Source organism: Coturnix japonica, chromosome Z (genome assembly GCF_054131305.1).
Source record: "Coturnix japonica strain WE chromosome Z, WE-NBRP24, whole genome shotgun sequence".
Classification (NCBI taxonomy): Eukaryota; Metazoa; Chordata; class Aves; order Galliformes; family Phasianidae; genus Coturnix; species Coturnix japonica.
In genome coordinates this window covers 64251384-64265961 of record NC_140702.1, presented here as the reverse complement: position 1 = coordinate 64265961, position 14578 = coordinate 64251384, and the positions used below count along the sequence as shown (strand labels likewise).

Sequence of the window (14578 nt, the reverse complement as noted above, 5' to 3'; positions counted from 1 at the left end):
GTTCTAATGGAATTGCAGCCTAATTTTAATGAAGCCAAAAAATGTTAATTATCTCCCAAGATGATATTTTTTCCCTGCTGGGTTTGTTTACCAGATCTCCTCCACTTGTACATGTTCTTTGAAAACGACAGTAAAGTGCAGGAAAATGTGACGTAGGGTCATAAGAGACCAACTAGGGGCTGAGCAAGGGGAAGCAGGAGGGGTGGCTCTTCTCTGCCCCTCCTGGGCTCAGGATGAGTGTGTGTTGTCTGCATTTACACTATGACTCTGTGGTGCAGCAGTGGGAAGGGCCACACTCACTGTGCTTTTGACTTGAGCCAGTCATCAATTTGTTAAGGATTTCTGAAGCTATCTTTTAAAAGCAACTAATGTGTATAACAAAGGACATGCTATCTCTGTGAAAGCATTATTTTAGGGTCAGTGTGTTCCATGTTGCTGTGATCACAAAGAATCCTGAATTAGAACTGCTGTGTCTAAGAGGATACTGGCAAAACAAATTGAATGTGTCGGCACACAAGAAAACAAATGCTGATGCTGGAGAATGCAGGTGACCCTTTACACAAAGCCAGTCCTTTTCTGATAAGTGCCACTTGTTGACACATGGAGCCACAGGGGTATGTACGGGACACTGCTGGTGTCACCACTTCATGCTGCTCACAAATTCGGCTCAGACCAGAGTGAGGAAAGAACACAACAAACAGAGCAGTGTTTCACTTCTTTATAGCCTCTGCTTCCCAACAAGTTGGGGCAAATGGAAGAAAAAGTCAGAGTTCCTAGGATTTCTGCATTGTTAAAACAAAGTATGCACTGCTGTGCACTGAGGAACTCACTTCAGAGTGGAAGCTCAAAAATCCATCTTTTGTAACCTAGGAACGAGAAAAGCAAAGTTTAGAATGTATGATGGCTCTAGGCTGCAGCACACAGGTGTTTGTGTAGAACATGCCCTTTCTTTTTTCTTTTCTTTTCTTTACTTTTTTTATTTTTTAAATTCCAGAAAATTATTTAGCTGCTTTCACAGAATTCCAATGTTTTGGTTAGACTGTCTTGACCGAACATCAGGATGCACTGCCCCAACAGGCTCTCACAGTGCACCTAATCCAGTGTCTCTGAGTGCGGACTGAGCTTCCTGTGTTCAGAAAAGAAGTTGTTGTTATGTCCTGGAAAAATGAATCTACGAAAGGTATATTCTTACTATCATTAAATATTGACAGCACAGTTTAGGTGCTGTGATGAAATTATATTTTTCCAACACTAGCACTGTCACCAGATGAACATGGTAGCCCCCAAAGGGCAATCAGGCAAGAGAAAATGAGAGCCAAAGAAATGCATTGGTAGGGCTAAAGGAAGGAAGCTGTGTTATAGGGTCAGACTTTGTCTAGAGGAACTCTGATCATAGGAGAAGCCACATAAAGTGGGCATCTGGCAATGACATCAAGGCTTTCTGCTCTACCATGGGCAGCTGAACGTGCTGCTCCTGCTGCTCCTGGCACAGAAATCAGGGGCATGCCCAGCTGAAACCTCTGGTCTCACATCAGCAAGGTGGCACAGCTCTGTTCTGCCCTCTGTTTGAGGGCTGAGTAGTTGCTGCCATGCTGGCTTTCATCAAGCAATGTAAGCAGCTGGTTTCATCTGTATAAGCCTCAGCCATTTCTATCTGTCCCTGCAGCTCTGTGCAATGCTCCAGCAGTGCCAGCCAGCTCTGTCAGTGCAATCACTTGCCATGTATGTGTATATGCGCTAAGTAGGCAGAATGTGTTCTGGCTGCCTAAGCCAGAAACTCATGCTGAGGGAGGTAAATGTGACCCAAACAGCTGTGGATCAGATCAAGCCAAAAAGCTCCCCTCTGGGAACAAAAACAGAAAGCCGCAAAACCACACTGGGGCAAAACCAACACCAAGTCATGAGTGAACAAGCAGGAGCAGCCCCAGCCTAGAAAGGACCAAAGAGAGAGCCTGTGCCTTGTGTGGCATGCAGGATCATGGAGATGCTCTGATAGCTCAGGTGGGGGAGACCAGGAAGAACAGACAATACTTTTGCAGCAAGGCTGGAGCCGAAATACAACTTCTGGTGTTGCTCTTCAGCCATGCAGATTCAGATGTTCCTACGGTTTAGGCCATCTTGTTTATCATTTGTTGCACAATCAGAAAGAAGAAGTAAAATGTTTGAGCCTGAAGCACTGACTGAGATCTGACAATCTTGATGCCAGCGCCTGATATGGTCGTGTGCATTGCCACCTATCTCCCAACATCTGCTGTCTGCACTGTGCAGCCCTAGGCTGGGAGGACAGCCTGCACACTATATATCTGCAGCATCTGTACCCAGCACACAGCAACCTGCAGCTGAGTTAATTGGGAAAGCCACACAGGACTTCCTCCTGAAGGTGCTGAGGAATGGGCTCTGTGGGTGATGAGCAGGGAGGTGGGAGAACAGGGTCAGTTGCTAAAAAAAAAAAAGCATCACCATTTTGGGTTCAACTGTTTGGCTCTATTTTTCTTCCACAAAATCCTCCTTCTAGATAAGTAATTTTGATTCGGTATGAAGAGATTAGTACTGGGAAGACAAGCAGGCTGGGTGTCATGGTTATTCAGATTTAAACTTCCATTGCCCTCAGTTAGATGCCAGTTCAACAAATCACAGACAAGTCTGAAGCTACGAGCTAGCAGGTCAGGAGGAAATAATATCTTCATTTTGTGATGCCCACAGTCTGTTAACATTACTTTATTTTCATTTGAAACAGACGATAGCTAACATGACACGATGCCCTGTTCTGGAGCCAATTAGTAAATGAAAATGAAACAGATTGCACACAAGCTGCCAGGACGTGTAAAGCCTCTATTTCACTGCAAGTTTGTTTTTCATACAAGCTATGTTGGCACCTCAGTAGCTTTCCAGTAATTAAAGACTCCTCTTACTGTCAATGCCAGTCACAAAGAGACACTTATAGAACCATAGAATCATAGTAGAATTACCCAGGTTGGAAAAGACCTTGAAGATCATCAAGTCCAACCGCAGCCTAGCCATAGTACCCTAACTCTAACAACCCTCTGCTAAATCATATCCCTGAGCACCACATCCAAATGGCTCTTAAACACATCCAGGGATGGTGATTCAACCACCTCCCTGGGGAGCCTATTCCAGTACCTAACTACCCTTTCTGTAAAGAAGTGTTTCCTAATATCCAACCTAAACTTGCCCTGATGCAACTTGAGGCCATTTCCCCTCATGTCTTTCCTGTGCTAAGGTGCCCAAAACTGAACACAGTACTCAAGGTGAGGCCTCACCAATGCCGAGTACAGGGGCAGGATGACTTCCCTAGTGCTGCTCACCACACCATTCCTGATACAAGCCAGGATGCCATCAGCCTTCTTGGCCACCTGGGCACACTGCTGGCTCATGTTCAGCCGACTGTCCATCAGCACACCAAGGTCCCTTTCCATCAGGCAGCTTTCCAGCCATGCCTCCTCAAGCCTGTAGGGCTGCTTGGGGTTGTTGTGGCCAAAATGCAGGACCCTACACTTGGCCCTACTGCAACTCATGCCATTAACCTTGGCCCATTGATCCAGTCTATCCAGGTCCCTCTGTAGTGCCCTTCTCCCCTCAGGCAGATCAATAGTCCCTCCCAATTTGGTGTCACCTGCAAACTTACTGAGGGTGCATTCAATCCCCTCACCCAGATCATCAGTGAAGATGTTAAACAGAAGCAGTCCCAGCACTGAGCCCTGGGGGATGCCGCTCATGACCGGCCACCAACTGGATTCCACTCCATTGACCACAGCTCTCTGACCACAACTTCACACAGGGTTACAGCACTAGCCAGCGTACAGGTATCTGGAGGCTTCCAGTTCAGATAAAATAACTGAGTTTGCGCAGCCTTTACTTAGCAGCTGCAAACTTCTATGGCTTCTACTGAGGTAATGGCTAGGAAAAAAAAAACACAAGTTGATCTTGCAGAGGACCAGTGCATTCAGGGCTGCAGTACCTGAACTCCTAGGAAGCTAGACTAAGTAAGAGCAGAGACTTGAGGCTCATTTGAAAGTACAGTGTATAAGTCTATACTGCTTTTAGCTGGCTGCCAACCTGAAACAGAGCAAATGCTGCTGTGCACAAATTTTTTGCTCTGCCACAGCAGCAACAGCTCAATCTGAGAGAACAGCAGCATGACATGAGAGAAACAGAAAGAAGACAAAAGCAAAAGAAATTAAGGCAGGAATAATTAGATACAGATTAGAAGGGGGAACCCTTCCCAGGTGCCACTTTTGAAAATGTTTCCTTATTGTGCTATTTCCCCACTTGCGGCATGAGGGGAGGCCAGCAGATCTCAGAACTCAGGCAGCCCTACTGGTGCAGATAGGACAGCAGGAGAGATGTCAGTTCCCATCCTTCACACAGCATCAGAAACAAAAGATGATAAGTAAGTTTTAAGTTCTTAAGTTCCCAGAAAGTTTCCTGAAGTCATGAGCTTGGCCATAACCCAACACAAGTATAAAAAGCAGCTTTCAGTGTCGGTGTGTATGGACAGCAGGTACACAGCTGGTAAACATTCCAGGAACAGAGGGAAGAAAACGCTGTAACACAATTTTATCCTTTAAAGCAAACCATTAGTGAAATGGTTTTGGAGTACAAAAAGAAATAAACCAAAGGCACAGAAACAACCAACAGATCAACACATATTTGAAGCAAGGGATGTGAAGGAAAGTAGGCTGCATATTGAGCATTATTGGTTGTAAGTCACAGAAAAATCAGGGTTTAAAAGAATCTTCAATGCCTAAAATTGGTCCATGTCTCTCCTGCTTGATTTGTTCCTCCTTCAGCCTCCCGCACTCAAAGTATAGCACTCAGGCAGCTGCTCTGTCCTGCTGATGAGAGCTTGGAAGACAGGAGGTATTGCAGTAGAGGAGTGCTGTCCCTCTAGAATGCACTGAGGAGGCTGGTCCCTCCTGGGACACTGTCTCTGGTGCTGCATCAGGCCATCACCCTCCCAGAACGTCTCATTTTCCTCCTCTTGCATCCTTTGCCCAACAGAGATGGAAGGAGAAAACATTAAAGAACCAGGGGAAAAACTGTGATGTGAGAAAAGCAGCTCATCTCAAGGAAGATGTGTGAAAGATGCAGGCAGAAAAGGGAGAGATCTGTACAGTGTCTGGATGCCAGATCTGCTCTCTGATTGTGCTGTCCATCCCCTGAGGCTCAGCCTACCAAAGCATCTGGGAATTACTTCCTTAGATTGACTGTAATTGGCACAGTTACAGGAAGCTGCTGTTTGGGAAAATGAGCATGTTGTTGTGCATACACTTAATCATGGGAACCTACAAAATATGGAAGTAAAGTCTTGTTCATTTAATCATACAATCAGAGTTTCCAAGCATTCTTCATCATGACGATAAAATAGACATCGGTGTCTATTGAGGCGCTGACTCCTGCATAGTAGTTCATGAATTCTTCTGTTGTGACCTGGGGCAGAAGAATTTAAAACAGAAAAATAAACACGCACTTCTTTTCAAAGTAGAATAAGTTAAAACCAAATACTGGGAAAAAACACTAAACAAAATCCAATACCTGACATTTTGCATTGTTTGTAGTGAAAAGGAACCCAACAGGAAGAATTAAGACAGTAAAAATTTGTAGAGTTGATATCTCTACCAGAAATAAGAGCTCCAACAAGAACGCTTGGATGCAGATTAAATGTGCACAGTTAAATTAATCTCATCAGGAACTAAAGTTAAAATCAGTGCTGCCCATGAAGACAAATGTTTTAATCTGATTTTTTTCCAAGAATGCTATCACCTCGTTCTTTGCATTATCATTAATGAAAGCAGATTGGGTTTCTGGTGCAACCCAGAAACAGATAGGAGCTTTACACCCCTTCAGCAGAGAGAAAATATCAGTGCTCCACACAAGTCTCACTTAAAGAACCAAAACCATTTTTAAATAGTGAAGAGATTTCAATATCTTTAATGGGTATTTGGAGGATAAAAGTTGCATGTATCTCTTGTGATATCTTAACTCTTGATCCATAGGGGTTATTCTTTCAATAAAACATCACACAGAAAAATATTTATTCTTATAGGATTGTGTTTTTCAGAGCTAAGCAAAGTGTTGCCAACAGGAGAAGCAAAGCCTACTGCCTGTCCCAACATTACAATTGAGTGCAAACTTCCCTGACCACCTCCCTTTCAGAGGCATCTAGCAAGAACACATTGAAGAGGACCTTAACAGCAAATATTCAGCCTGAGCCATTTCAGCTGAAAGCTTTTTAAGGGACCATTAGTGACCTCTGATTCTTGCACAGGAATCTGACAGACATTTCTCAGAAGAAACTGCAATCTGATGAGCTACCTTGCATCAGGATTGTTGAAAAAAGATGTGAGGCATCAGAGTAACTTTTCCTTAAGGTCAAACACTATGGTATTTTTGAGAAACAAGGCACTGGAGAAGCCCATTGGAAGCACTCAGTTTATCAAGGATCAATCTGAGGACACATCTTGTTTAATGTATTCATTCATGACCTTGGCACAAAAAGTAAGATTATTTGCTGGGATTTTCTATACACTGCCAGAGCTGCAGGTAAGGCGCAATTCACACAGTGGTACTTCTGAAAGTGCCGAAGTAGAAAAAGGTTTAAAATTCAGCTCTACCAAGTGAAAAGTCTTTCCCAAGGGAAACAAAAGCAATCACCTCTCAGCCAGCTGAGAACCTGCCTATTGGAAGCCTGCCTATTTTTTGTGTTTGCAGCCTGGATGGCCAGCAGTACTCTGGGCTGCATCAGTAGAGGGGTTGCAGTAAGGAGACAGAGGGGACTCTTCCCTTCTGCTCTGCCCTTGCGAGGTCCCATCTGCAGTTCTGCATCCAGGTCTGGGGCTCCCAGCAAGAGAAGGAAGTGGAGCTGTTGGAGCAGGTCCAGAAGAGGCCACAAAGATGACCACAGCGCTAGAGCACCTCTGCTATGAAGACAGGCTTAGCTTAGAGGGGACCTCAGGGAGACCTGATTGTACTTTCAGTACTTAATGGAAACTTATAAACTGGAAGGGAAGCTACTTTTGCATGGTCTAATAGTTACAGGACAAGGGAGAATGGCTTTAAAGAGAGGAGATGTACACATGATGTTAGGACGAAATTCTTTACTCAGCTAGTGGTGAGGTGTTGGCACAGGCTGCCCAGAGAAGCCTCCATTTCACCAACACCCTCTGGATAAACCTGTCACTACTGCAGGCTGTCTTTCAAGTAAAGCATCATAGCATTTACAGGTGCTAGAGAAGTGCTAACTGTAAAGTATTTCAACTATTAGGAAAACTAACTGCTTTTGAGCTGGATCTCAGATTTTGTTCCCCCATAAAGTTCCTCCAGTTTCTGTGGATTGAGAAAATTAGCTATTGAGTGGGATAGTTTGAAGAAATAATATATGAAAATAGATCCATAAAAGCTACAAGCTTATAAATGTAATCACACCCCCCCATCTGCACCTTCTGCCAAACTCCTTTCCTCTCAGTGACTTGGCAAGATGCATCAACATTCTACTGAGATGTTATGTTTTACCATACCCCATGTATGTGGTACAAATGCAAATATAGTGGCCACAGTATCAAATAGTATCTAGAACCTTTAATTATTTAACTCAAATTGTGAGTCAGCTGGTGATTTCGTAGCCTGGCATTAGGTGTTTCACTTACCTTCCCATCTTTGTCATAGGGAGAATCAAAATTATCCAGAAAGGCCCTAAAAACTTGATCTTCTGTCCAGTCTCCGTTTTGGTATTTGGGATGGTGTTTTGCATTATACACCCCCCGTAAATCTTCAATCGTAACAACACCATCTCCAGTTTTATCTAACTTCCTAAATGCCTGCATGATGATCTCTTTTCTGGCATTTGACATTGGAGGCTGTAAAGAAATGCCAACAGATTAATTTTCTGTAGTAAAACTGTTGAAACAAAAAAATCATTCAAGGCACATGGGATAATAAGGTGCTGATAGATCATGTTGCCCATGACATAAGAAGAACAATATATCATCCAAAAGTGGTTTGGTAGAGTTTAATTACTGCCTACCAGTAGGATGGTGAATGGAAAATAAGAGAGAAAATGTTTTCTAGAATATTTCTACCAATTTAAAATATTTACATAATCTTTAAGGACTAAATATTTTCCTTCTTAATTGTTGAGACTTCAGCAGAGCAGAGGGTCCAACCAGAAACTGTCACGCTGCGGTTTCACCAGTCCAACTGACCTTATGAGGAGGAGATACAGCATAAAGTGAAGGATAGATAAGTGAGATTAACAGGGTAAAATACGTATGAATCCAGACTACAATATAGGAACTGATGTATCCAAATCAGGAGAGCTGTTCATAAGGATCCATCATAACCATCTGTGTATTGGAAGCCTTAGGCTTTGCCAATAAACTGCAATTATGTGTAAGGTTCTGCCAATCACAGAAGGGTTATTTGTGGCAACTATTTTTAGCATATTTAGATGGAAATGCAATATTTTAACAGCTCAAGAGTTACAGACACATGGAGTACATCTGCAGAGTTCGCTAATTACTAATTTGTCATTAACTATAGTGCTGTAATTTGCTAGTTCTAATCAAGTTTAGCTAATGAGAAATGTAATGCAGTAACATGAATTCCCAGACTTACTCTCAGTGTAACAAGAAATTCATCAAAATCAATTGTTCCACTGCCATCTTTATCAAATATCCGGAAAATCTCTTGTGCTTCTTCCTTGTCTATCATCATAGCATAATCATTTAATCCTTTCACAAATTCTTTGAAATCAAGGGTCCTGCTGTTGTCATCATCCATAATCTGAAATACTCTGTGTAAAACATGCAAATAGAGGAGAACAGAAAGGAGGAATTAGAGGACACTGCAAAGGTTTAGCACTGAGATGAAGAACTGTACCATCAAAGAGTCACGCATGTCATTGAAGTTTCAGCTTGTCATGCATGGTCCCATTTATGGCTACGTGGGACAAGGAGGGGGATTCAGGGCATGGCCCAGTTCCCCCTCCCTGGGCTAGGTTGTCTACAGAAGGGCATGACCCCCCTAATCTAGGCAGTTGACAGACCATTAAGCAATGGCAGGCACAGCCCAAGGAATGCAAGGACAAAATCTTCAGTACTGAAATGCTTAAATTAGTTACAGAAAATGCCAAATGGTAACAGACATTTTATATTCCTCTTCTCCCTATGGCAGGCAATATGGATCTTGGGAAAGCACTTTTCTTTGAAGGATTCATGAACTTCAGTGCTTCACCTCGTGAACAAGTCAGCCCTGTCTCCTAGAACAGGACTCTGTGGGCTGTGCCTTTTGTCTCAGAAGAAGCAAACATGGTTTCTAGCTCCTGCTCAGCCTGCTGCTGAACAAAGTGCAAGGTTTGCCCTGAATGGTGAAGGAGTATTTGTCACAAAAGCAAGGAATTCAAATCTTGAGTGGGGAGTTTTGAGGACCAAAGTTGGTCCTTAGAATTTGGGCACAGGCAGAAAAAGAGCAAGCTGAATAGGATTAAAATCCCTAATTTGTTCTCCAGATCTAGTCCCAAGTGTTTTGGGGATTTACTGCTCACTTGAAACAAGAGACCAGAGTGGAGTGCTGTGGTTTCCAAGTGTGAACAACTACACAAGGCACGTACTATTGTACAACACAGCAGGACCAGAATTTCAACCAAGACATGAGATTTTGTACCTTTAAATATAGAAACAGAGGATAATTCAAGCTGAACAAGGAATCTGGAAGTGTCTCATGCAGCCTTCTACTGAAAGCAGTGTTAAATACAGTGCTAAACCAGATTTCTCAGTGCTTTGTCCAGATGGGTTTTGGAATCTGCCAGCTTATGGCTGTTGACACTCACCCCACCTCTAGACACTCAGTGAAGAGCTTCCCTCTTTTTTCCTATTACCACCTTCTTGCTACTTATGGCTGGGGCCTCCTGCAGCTAAAACTATTGGGGCTAACAGAGAAATTGACTTATTAGACTCACTTGCCAAGTCCTTTGATGCCCGCAGACCCTCTTGCTAAGCACTTCAGTCGAAGTCTTTCTACAGGGTCAGTGGTTTTGGACAGATTCTTTTTAGCCTGGATTGCCATCTCTCGATCATGCCTTGCTGTACCCGGCATCTGGAAGATAAAGACTCTCAAGCAGACTGGCTTCTTACACATAACACATTGTATTTATGCCAGTCTTAATACACAGAGCATCCTAAATCCACCCCTTGTAAGGTGCTGGCAGAGCTTTTATGAGGGCTCCTTTCCACCCCTTATTTCCCTTCCATAAAATCCTTTACTCTTTATCTTTCCACTAGTGAAAACGATTGCTTTGACCTGTGCTTCATGGGCCACCATATCTGAAAGGAAAGCTCAGACAATCACATTGCAACTGTAACCCAGATACAAATGGGAAAGCATGGGTGTGAGTTGGCTTGGACTACAGTGTATGAGCTTGCTGAAAGCTGGTGAGCACAGCAAAGGGGGCACTGCTGCATCTCCTACATCCCATGGGCCTCTTCAGTCTTGTGTTTTGGACGTTAGTGTTCTCAATCCAAACTGTATTGGTGAGGACTGTCGTCTTGTCTGTATGTTGTTCTGTGTGCTGATTCTGGGGAGAGGATCTGTAGCCCATGTGGGCAGTGAAGACACGTGGGCTCAAGTCCTTCTCCTCATCCACAGACTCCACTCCTTATTATGCAGCAATGCCTACAATGGTACTGTGATGTATGTGTTGACTTCAAACCTCACCAGCTGGGCTTAAAAACAAACAAACAGACAATTAGAGAAAACATTTTTGTTCCCCAAAATGGTTTTCACTTCTAAAATAATTGAGAAATTCATTATGAAAGAAAACAGATTGTCGTCAGCTTTTGCTTCAGCCAGAAAGAGCAAAGTTCTCCCAGAAGCTCATTAATGAGTGACCAGGAAGGCCTTCCAGCTACGTGAAGTCAGAAGTCAAAAATGTTTTCATCAAAAATGCAGTCAATGACCTGTCCTTAATGGATGTTTCTAGACAGCAAGAATATAAAATACAGTGAGTTTACTAGCTGAGCAAACCATATTTTTCTTCAGTACTTGTATGCTATATCACACATACTTTGTGTCTATACATCTATCTCTTCATAGTGTGCACAAACATGCATGCTTAGTACTATGTATCATATTTTATTCAGAGATTTAAATAGTATGCCAGTGTGGCATGAGGTAAATGATAATTTTTCTCCATTATATACTGCAAAAATCTACAGAAACACATGGCATGTAAAGACTTCAGTATCTCTTTGCCTCGAGCACATTGAGGGCATTTCCCACGTTCATCAAATAATCATTGCAGCGAGAGTCATGAATTGAGAGTAGGGAGGAATCATCTGATATCATATCTATTCCAATTTCCTACACCTCAATAAAAGCCACTGAAAGTGGTAATTCCTCAGTTATCTCTGCAGCACATAAATAATTTGCTCGAACACACAGAAATATTTCTGGCTGAGAATTTGCTATTTATTGGCTAAATTATTCTGTTATTGAGTTATTTTCATTTTAAATTATCTCCTTAGTCTGAATTTTCCTCTCATCAGATGTTGTTAATATTTTACTAAATAGATATCTATTCTGACTTTGTCTGGATGCAAACACTTGAACCCTTTTAAACCTTCCTTGGCTAAGGAATTAAACAAAGCTTTGGACTCTTGACACAAAATCAATTTTCAAATTTAAAATACTTCTGATGTTGTTCCTGACCTGCTCCAGTATTTTGCCAGTATTCTCTTTTAGACTGCAACTAAACACTTTAACAGTCTAATGTCTCAGGCAGGAATAATCCCATTTTTCATCTCCACACATAATGGCTCAAAACACTGACAGAAAATACTTCTGCTGGTCTTTGAGAACCTGTACTCTTTAAAATGCTCATTAAAAGTATCACCAGCACCATGCTGTGATAGCAAACTCGGCAGTATAAAGATGTAAACTTGAGCCTGGCTCATAGTAGCATGTCTGCCACTTCCTTGTTTCTGCTGGCAGCTGCTTTAAGCTAAAGATAAACCTTTCCAAGACTGTTAAAAGATTATTTTAAGAAATACTGTAAGAAAAGAGCTACTGAATCATGGCATGGATGGAACATTCACACGCCCTCTCCTCTGCTTTCATATTGCTTTCCATTATACACTGCTTCTTCCAAGAAATACTCTCTGCAGACTGTCCTGTGAAATAAAGAGCAAGAGCAACTTATGATCACGTCTGTGCTAGACACAAGTGACAAAATCTATGTTATTCAGCAGGAGCAGGATCTGACTGCTTTCTCTGAGAGGACAAGAGTTACTGAGCCTACAAGCAATTAAGCACTGCAGTGCAAAGCCAGAGTTGCAGGCTGGATTTTGTCTCTTCTTTGCAACAGCGTCATATTACTGTGGGAGATGAAGAGAGAATAAAACACTTAACTGCAACAAGAGATCAAAACAGCACAACTCCAAAGGGATTTGTCACCAGTGAGTGTTCTCCAGGGGGCTGAAAGCTTTTCCTGATCCCTTGTCCTCTGTTTCTTCTTTGTTTACTAACTCCGAGCAGCTCTTCCTACAGGTTGATTTATATATGCCTCTCCCTTTGCTCTGAACAAGAGAACTGACAAACATTCATAGCACAGTATGTACCAGGAGCACACTATGAGGCACCCACAGAATAACCACTGCAAAAATAAATGTTTTCATTAACTAGGGCTCTCTTTTAGGTCTGACATGAAACAATTACACAGGAAGTCAGGATTTTTTGACTGTAACAATTCACCTCGTATCTTCCAAATGTATTATGCATTAATAATTACAAATAAAGCAAGAAGAGATCTTAAGTATAATTTTATGTATTTATAATTCCTGTACTTTATAGATCATCAGACATGTCCCACTGTGAAATGAAAAAGAGTCTGTTTAACTTAATTAAATGCTGGACAGCCCTGTTTTGCCACAGCTTGGCTACAGGCAGACACAGCAGTGAGCACTGTTTGTATCCACGGGCAATGCTGTGTTGTGCAGGCTGAACTACAATGACTGCATTTCCTAACAGAAATGAAACCTGAAATACTGGGTTGGGTTTTTCAGCAAACCTCTATTCGCTCAGCACCCAAATCCCCTTACATCCCTTTTTCACCTGAAGCTTACATCTGGAAAGAGCCAGATGTAACCAAAATGACATTACAGCTCTGCACCACTCATTTACACACCATCCTTCAGCTGAGCCTAGGAGCTTTCTTGGAAAATTCAAGCTTTATTTTCCCCAAGAAACACTCAGGTGTGGCAGATTCAAAGCCACACTGATCTTCGGATTCCAAAAGCGCCTGTCCTGGCCAAAATCCCAAGTCATGCACTGCACTTGAGGAAAGATATCAAGAGTCTGGTCATCAATTTAAGCTGCTTAAACTAATTGCTTGTCTTTGGGATTTTTTCCCACAGTTTCATTACCTTATTACAAACATGAAGATTGTATGACTATTTGATGACCACACAAACATCTAACAAAATAATTTATTTCCCAGCCCCACGGACCCCTCTGTAGCAGGCTGCAGCCACCCCTCTGCCTCTGACCAATCCCAGTAGCACACATCTCCCTTCTGACAAGTGTGGCATTGCTATTCCATGCACACACGTATGTACCTATATAAATGTAAAATAAATATATTACATATCTATCTATCTATCTATCTATCTATCTATCTATCTATCTATCTATCTATCTATATCTATCTATATCTATCTATCTATCTATCTATCTATCTATCTATCTATCTATCTATCTATACATACATACATACATACATACATATATAGATCTGCAGGTAAATTAAGCTGCTGTTGGCTGAGACCCAGGCTCTGCAGATCAGAGAAATTCATAGTGAGCCAGCAAACAACAGAAAACCTTTTACCTGCGATGCTGTCCTGCACGTGAGCTACCACTTGGGTTTCAGGGCTGTGACAGCAAGGAGCCCCAGCTGCTCCCACGTTCTCGCCCCACAAGCAGAGGGTACACAGGTCCAGGCTCACAGTAGAGCTTCCTTATCCATCTCGTTTTACTTGTTTACACAGCCAGCTGCCTTCCTTCCTCCCCACCCCCCCTTTTTGGGAGGCCTGGAGTTTACCAGCCAGTCTCCAGGGTGACAATGGTGCTGCAGCAAGCCCAACCTGCAATGCCATTGCTTCCCCAGGCAATTGCTCGTGCTCCTTTACTTAACCTGATTTTAAATGGAAACCTTCATCCTCCTCCCTGCTCAGAGCAGGGCCTATCTAAAGGCTACAAGGCTGCTCAGAGCACTTCCCCATTGAAGAAAGCTTGGGCAGCTGGACTTCTTCAGCCTAGAGGAAAGAAGGCTTTGGGAGACCTCACTGCAGCTTTCCAGTACTTAAAGGGAGCTAATAAATGGGACAGAGAGTGACATTTTACCAACTTTGATAGCGATAGGACAAAGAGGGGGAGGGGAAGAGAGCAGTTTTAAGCTAAAATAGGGGAGATTTAGTTTTGATCTCAGAAGGAAAGTTGTTACTTGCATCCATGGTTGGGATTTGGGCTGCCATGCTCATGCTGCCTCCCTCCCAGAAGAACAGGATAT

At 42.7% G+C, this 14578-nt stretch overlaps 1 protein-coding gene across 3 annotated transcripts; it reads right to left on the bottom strand.

The window, feature by feature from the left end:
• Positions 1-703: 703 nt before the first annotated feature.
• Positions 704-14038, bottom strand: CAPSL (calcyphosine like). 3 transcript variants are annotated; one of them, XM_085529451.1, is made up of 6 exons: positions 13898-14038; positions 9977-10113; positions 8635-8812; positions 7668-7877; positions 5311-5451; positions 704-866 (listed from the first exon to the last, which is right to left on the bottom strand). In XM_085529451.1, the coding sequence occupies exons 2-5, from the start codon at positions 10111-10113 to the stop codon at positions 5350-5352; spliced, it is 627 nt and encodes a 208-aa protein (XP_085385577.1). In that variant the 5' UTR covers positions 13898-14038; the 3' UTR covers positions 704-866; positions 5311-5349. The 3 variants fall into 3 exon arrangements, with proteins under 3 accessions (XP_085385577.1, XP_015704008.1, XP_015704007.1); XM_015848522.3 differs by lacking the exon at positions 704-866 and adding an exon at positions 12424-12603 and having other exon boundaries at positions 2704-5451; XM_015848521.3 differs by lacking the exon at positions 704-866 and having other exon boundaries at positions 2704-5451.
• Between the last annotated feature and the right edge of the window lie 540 nt (positions 14039-14578).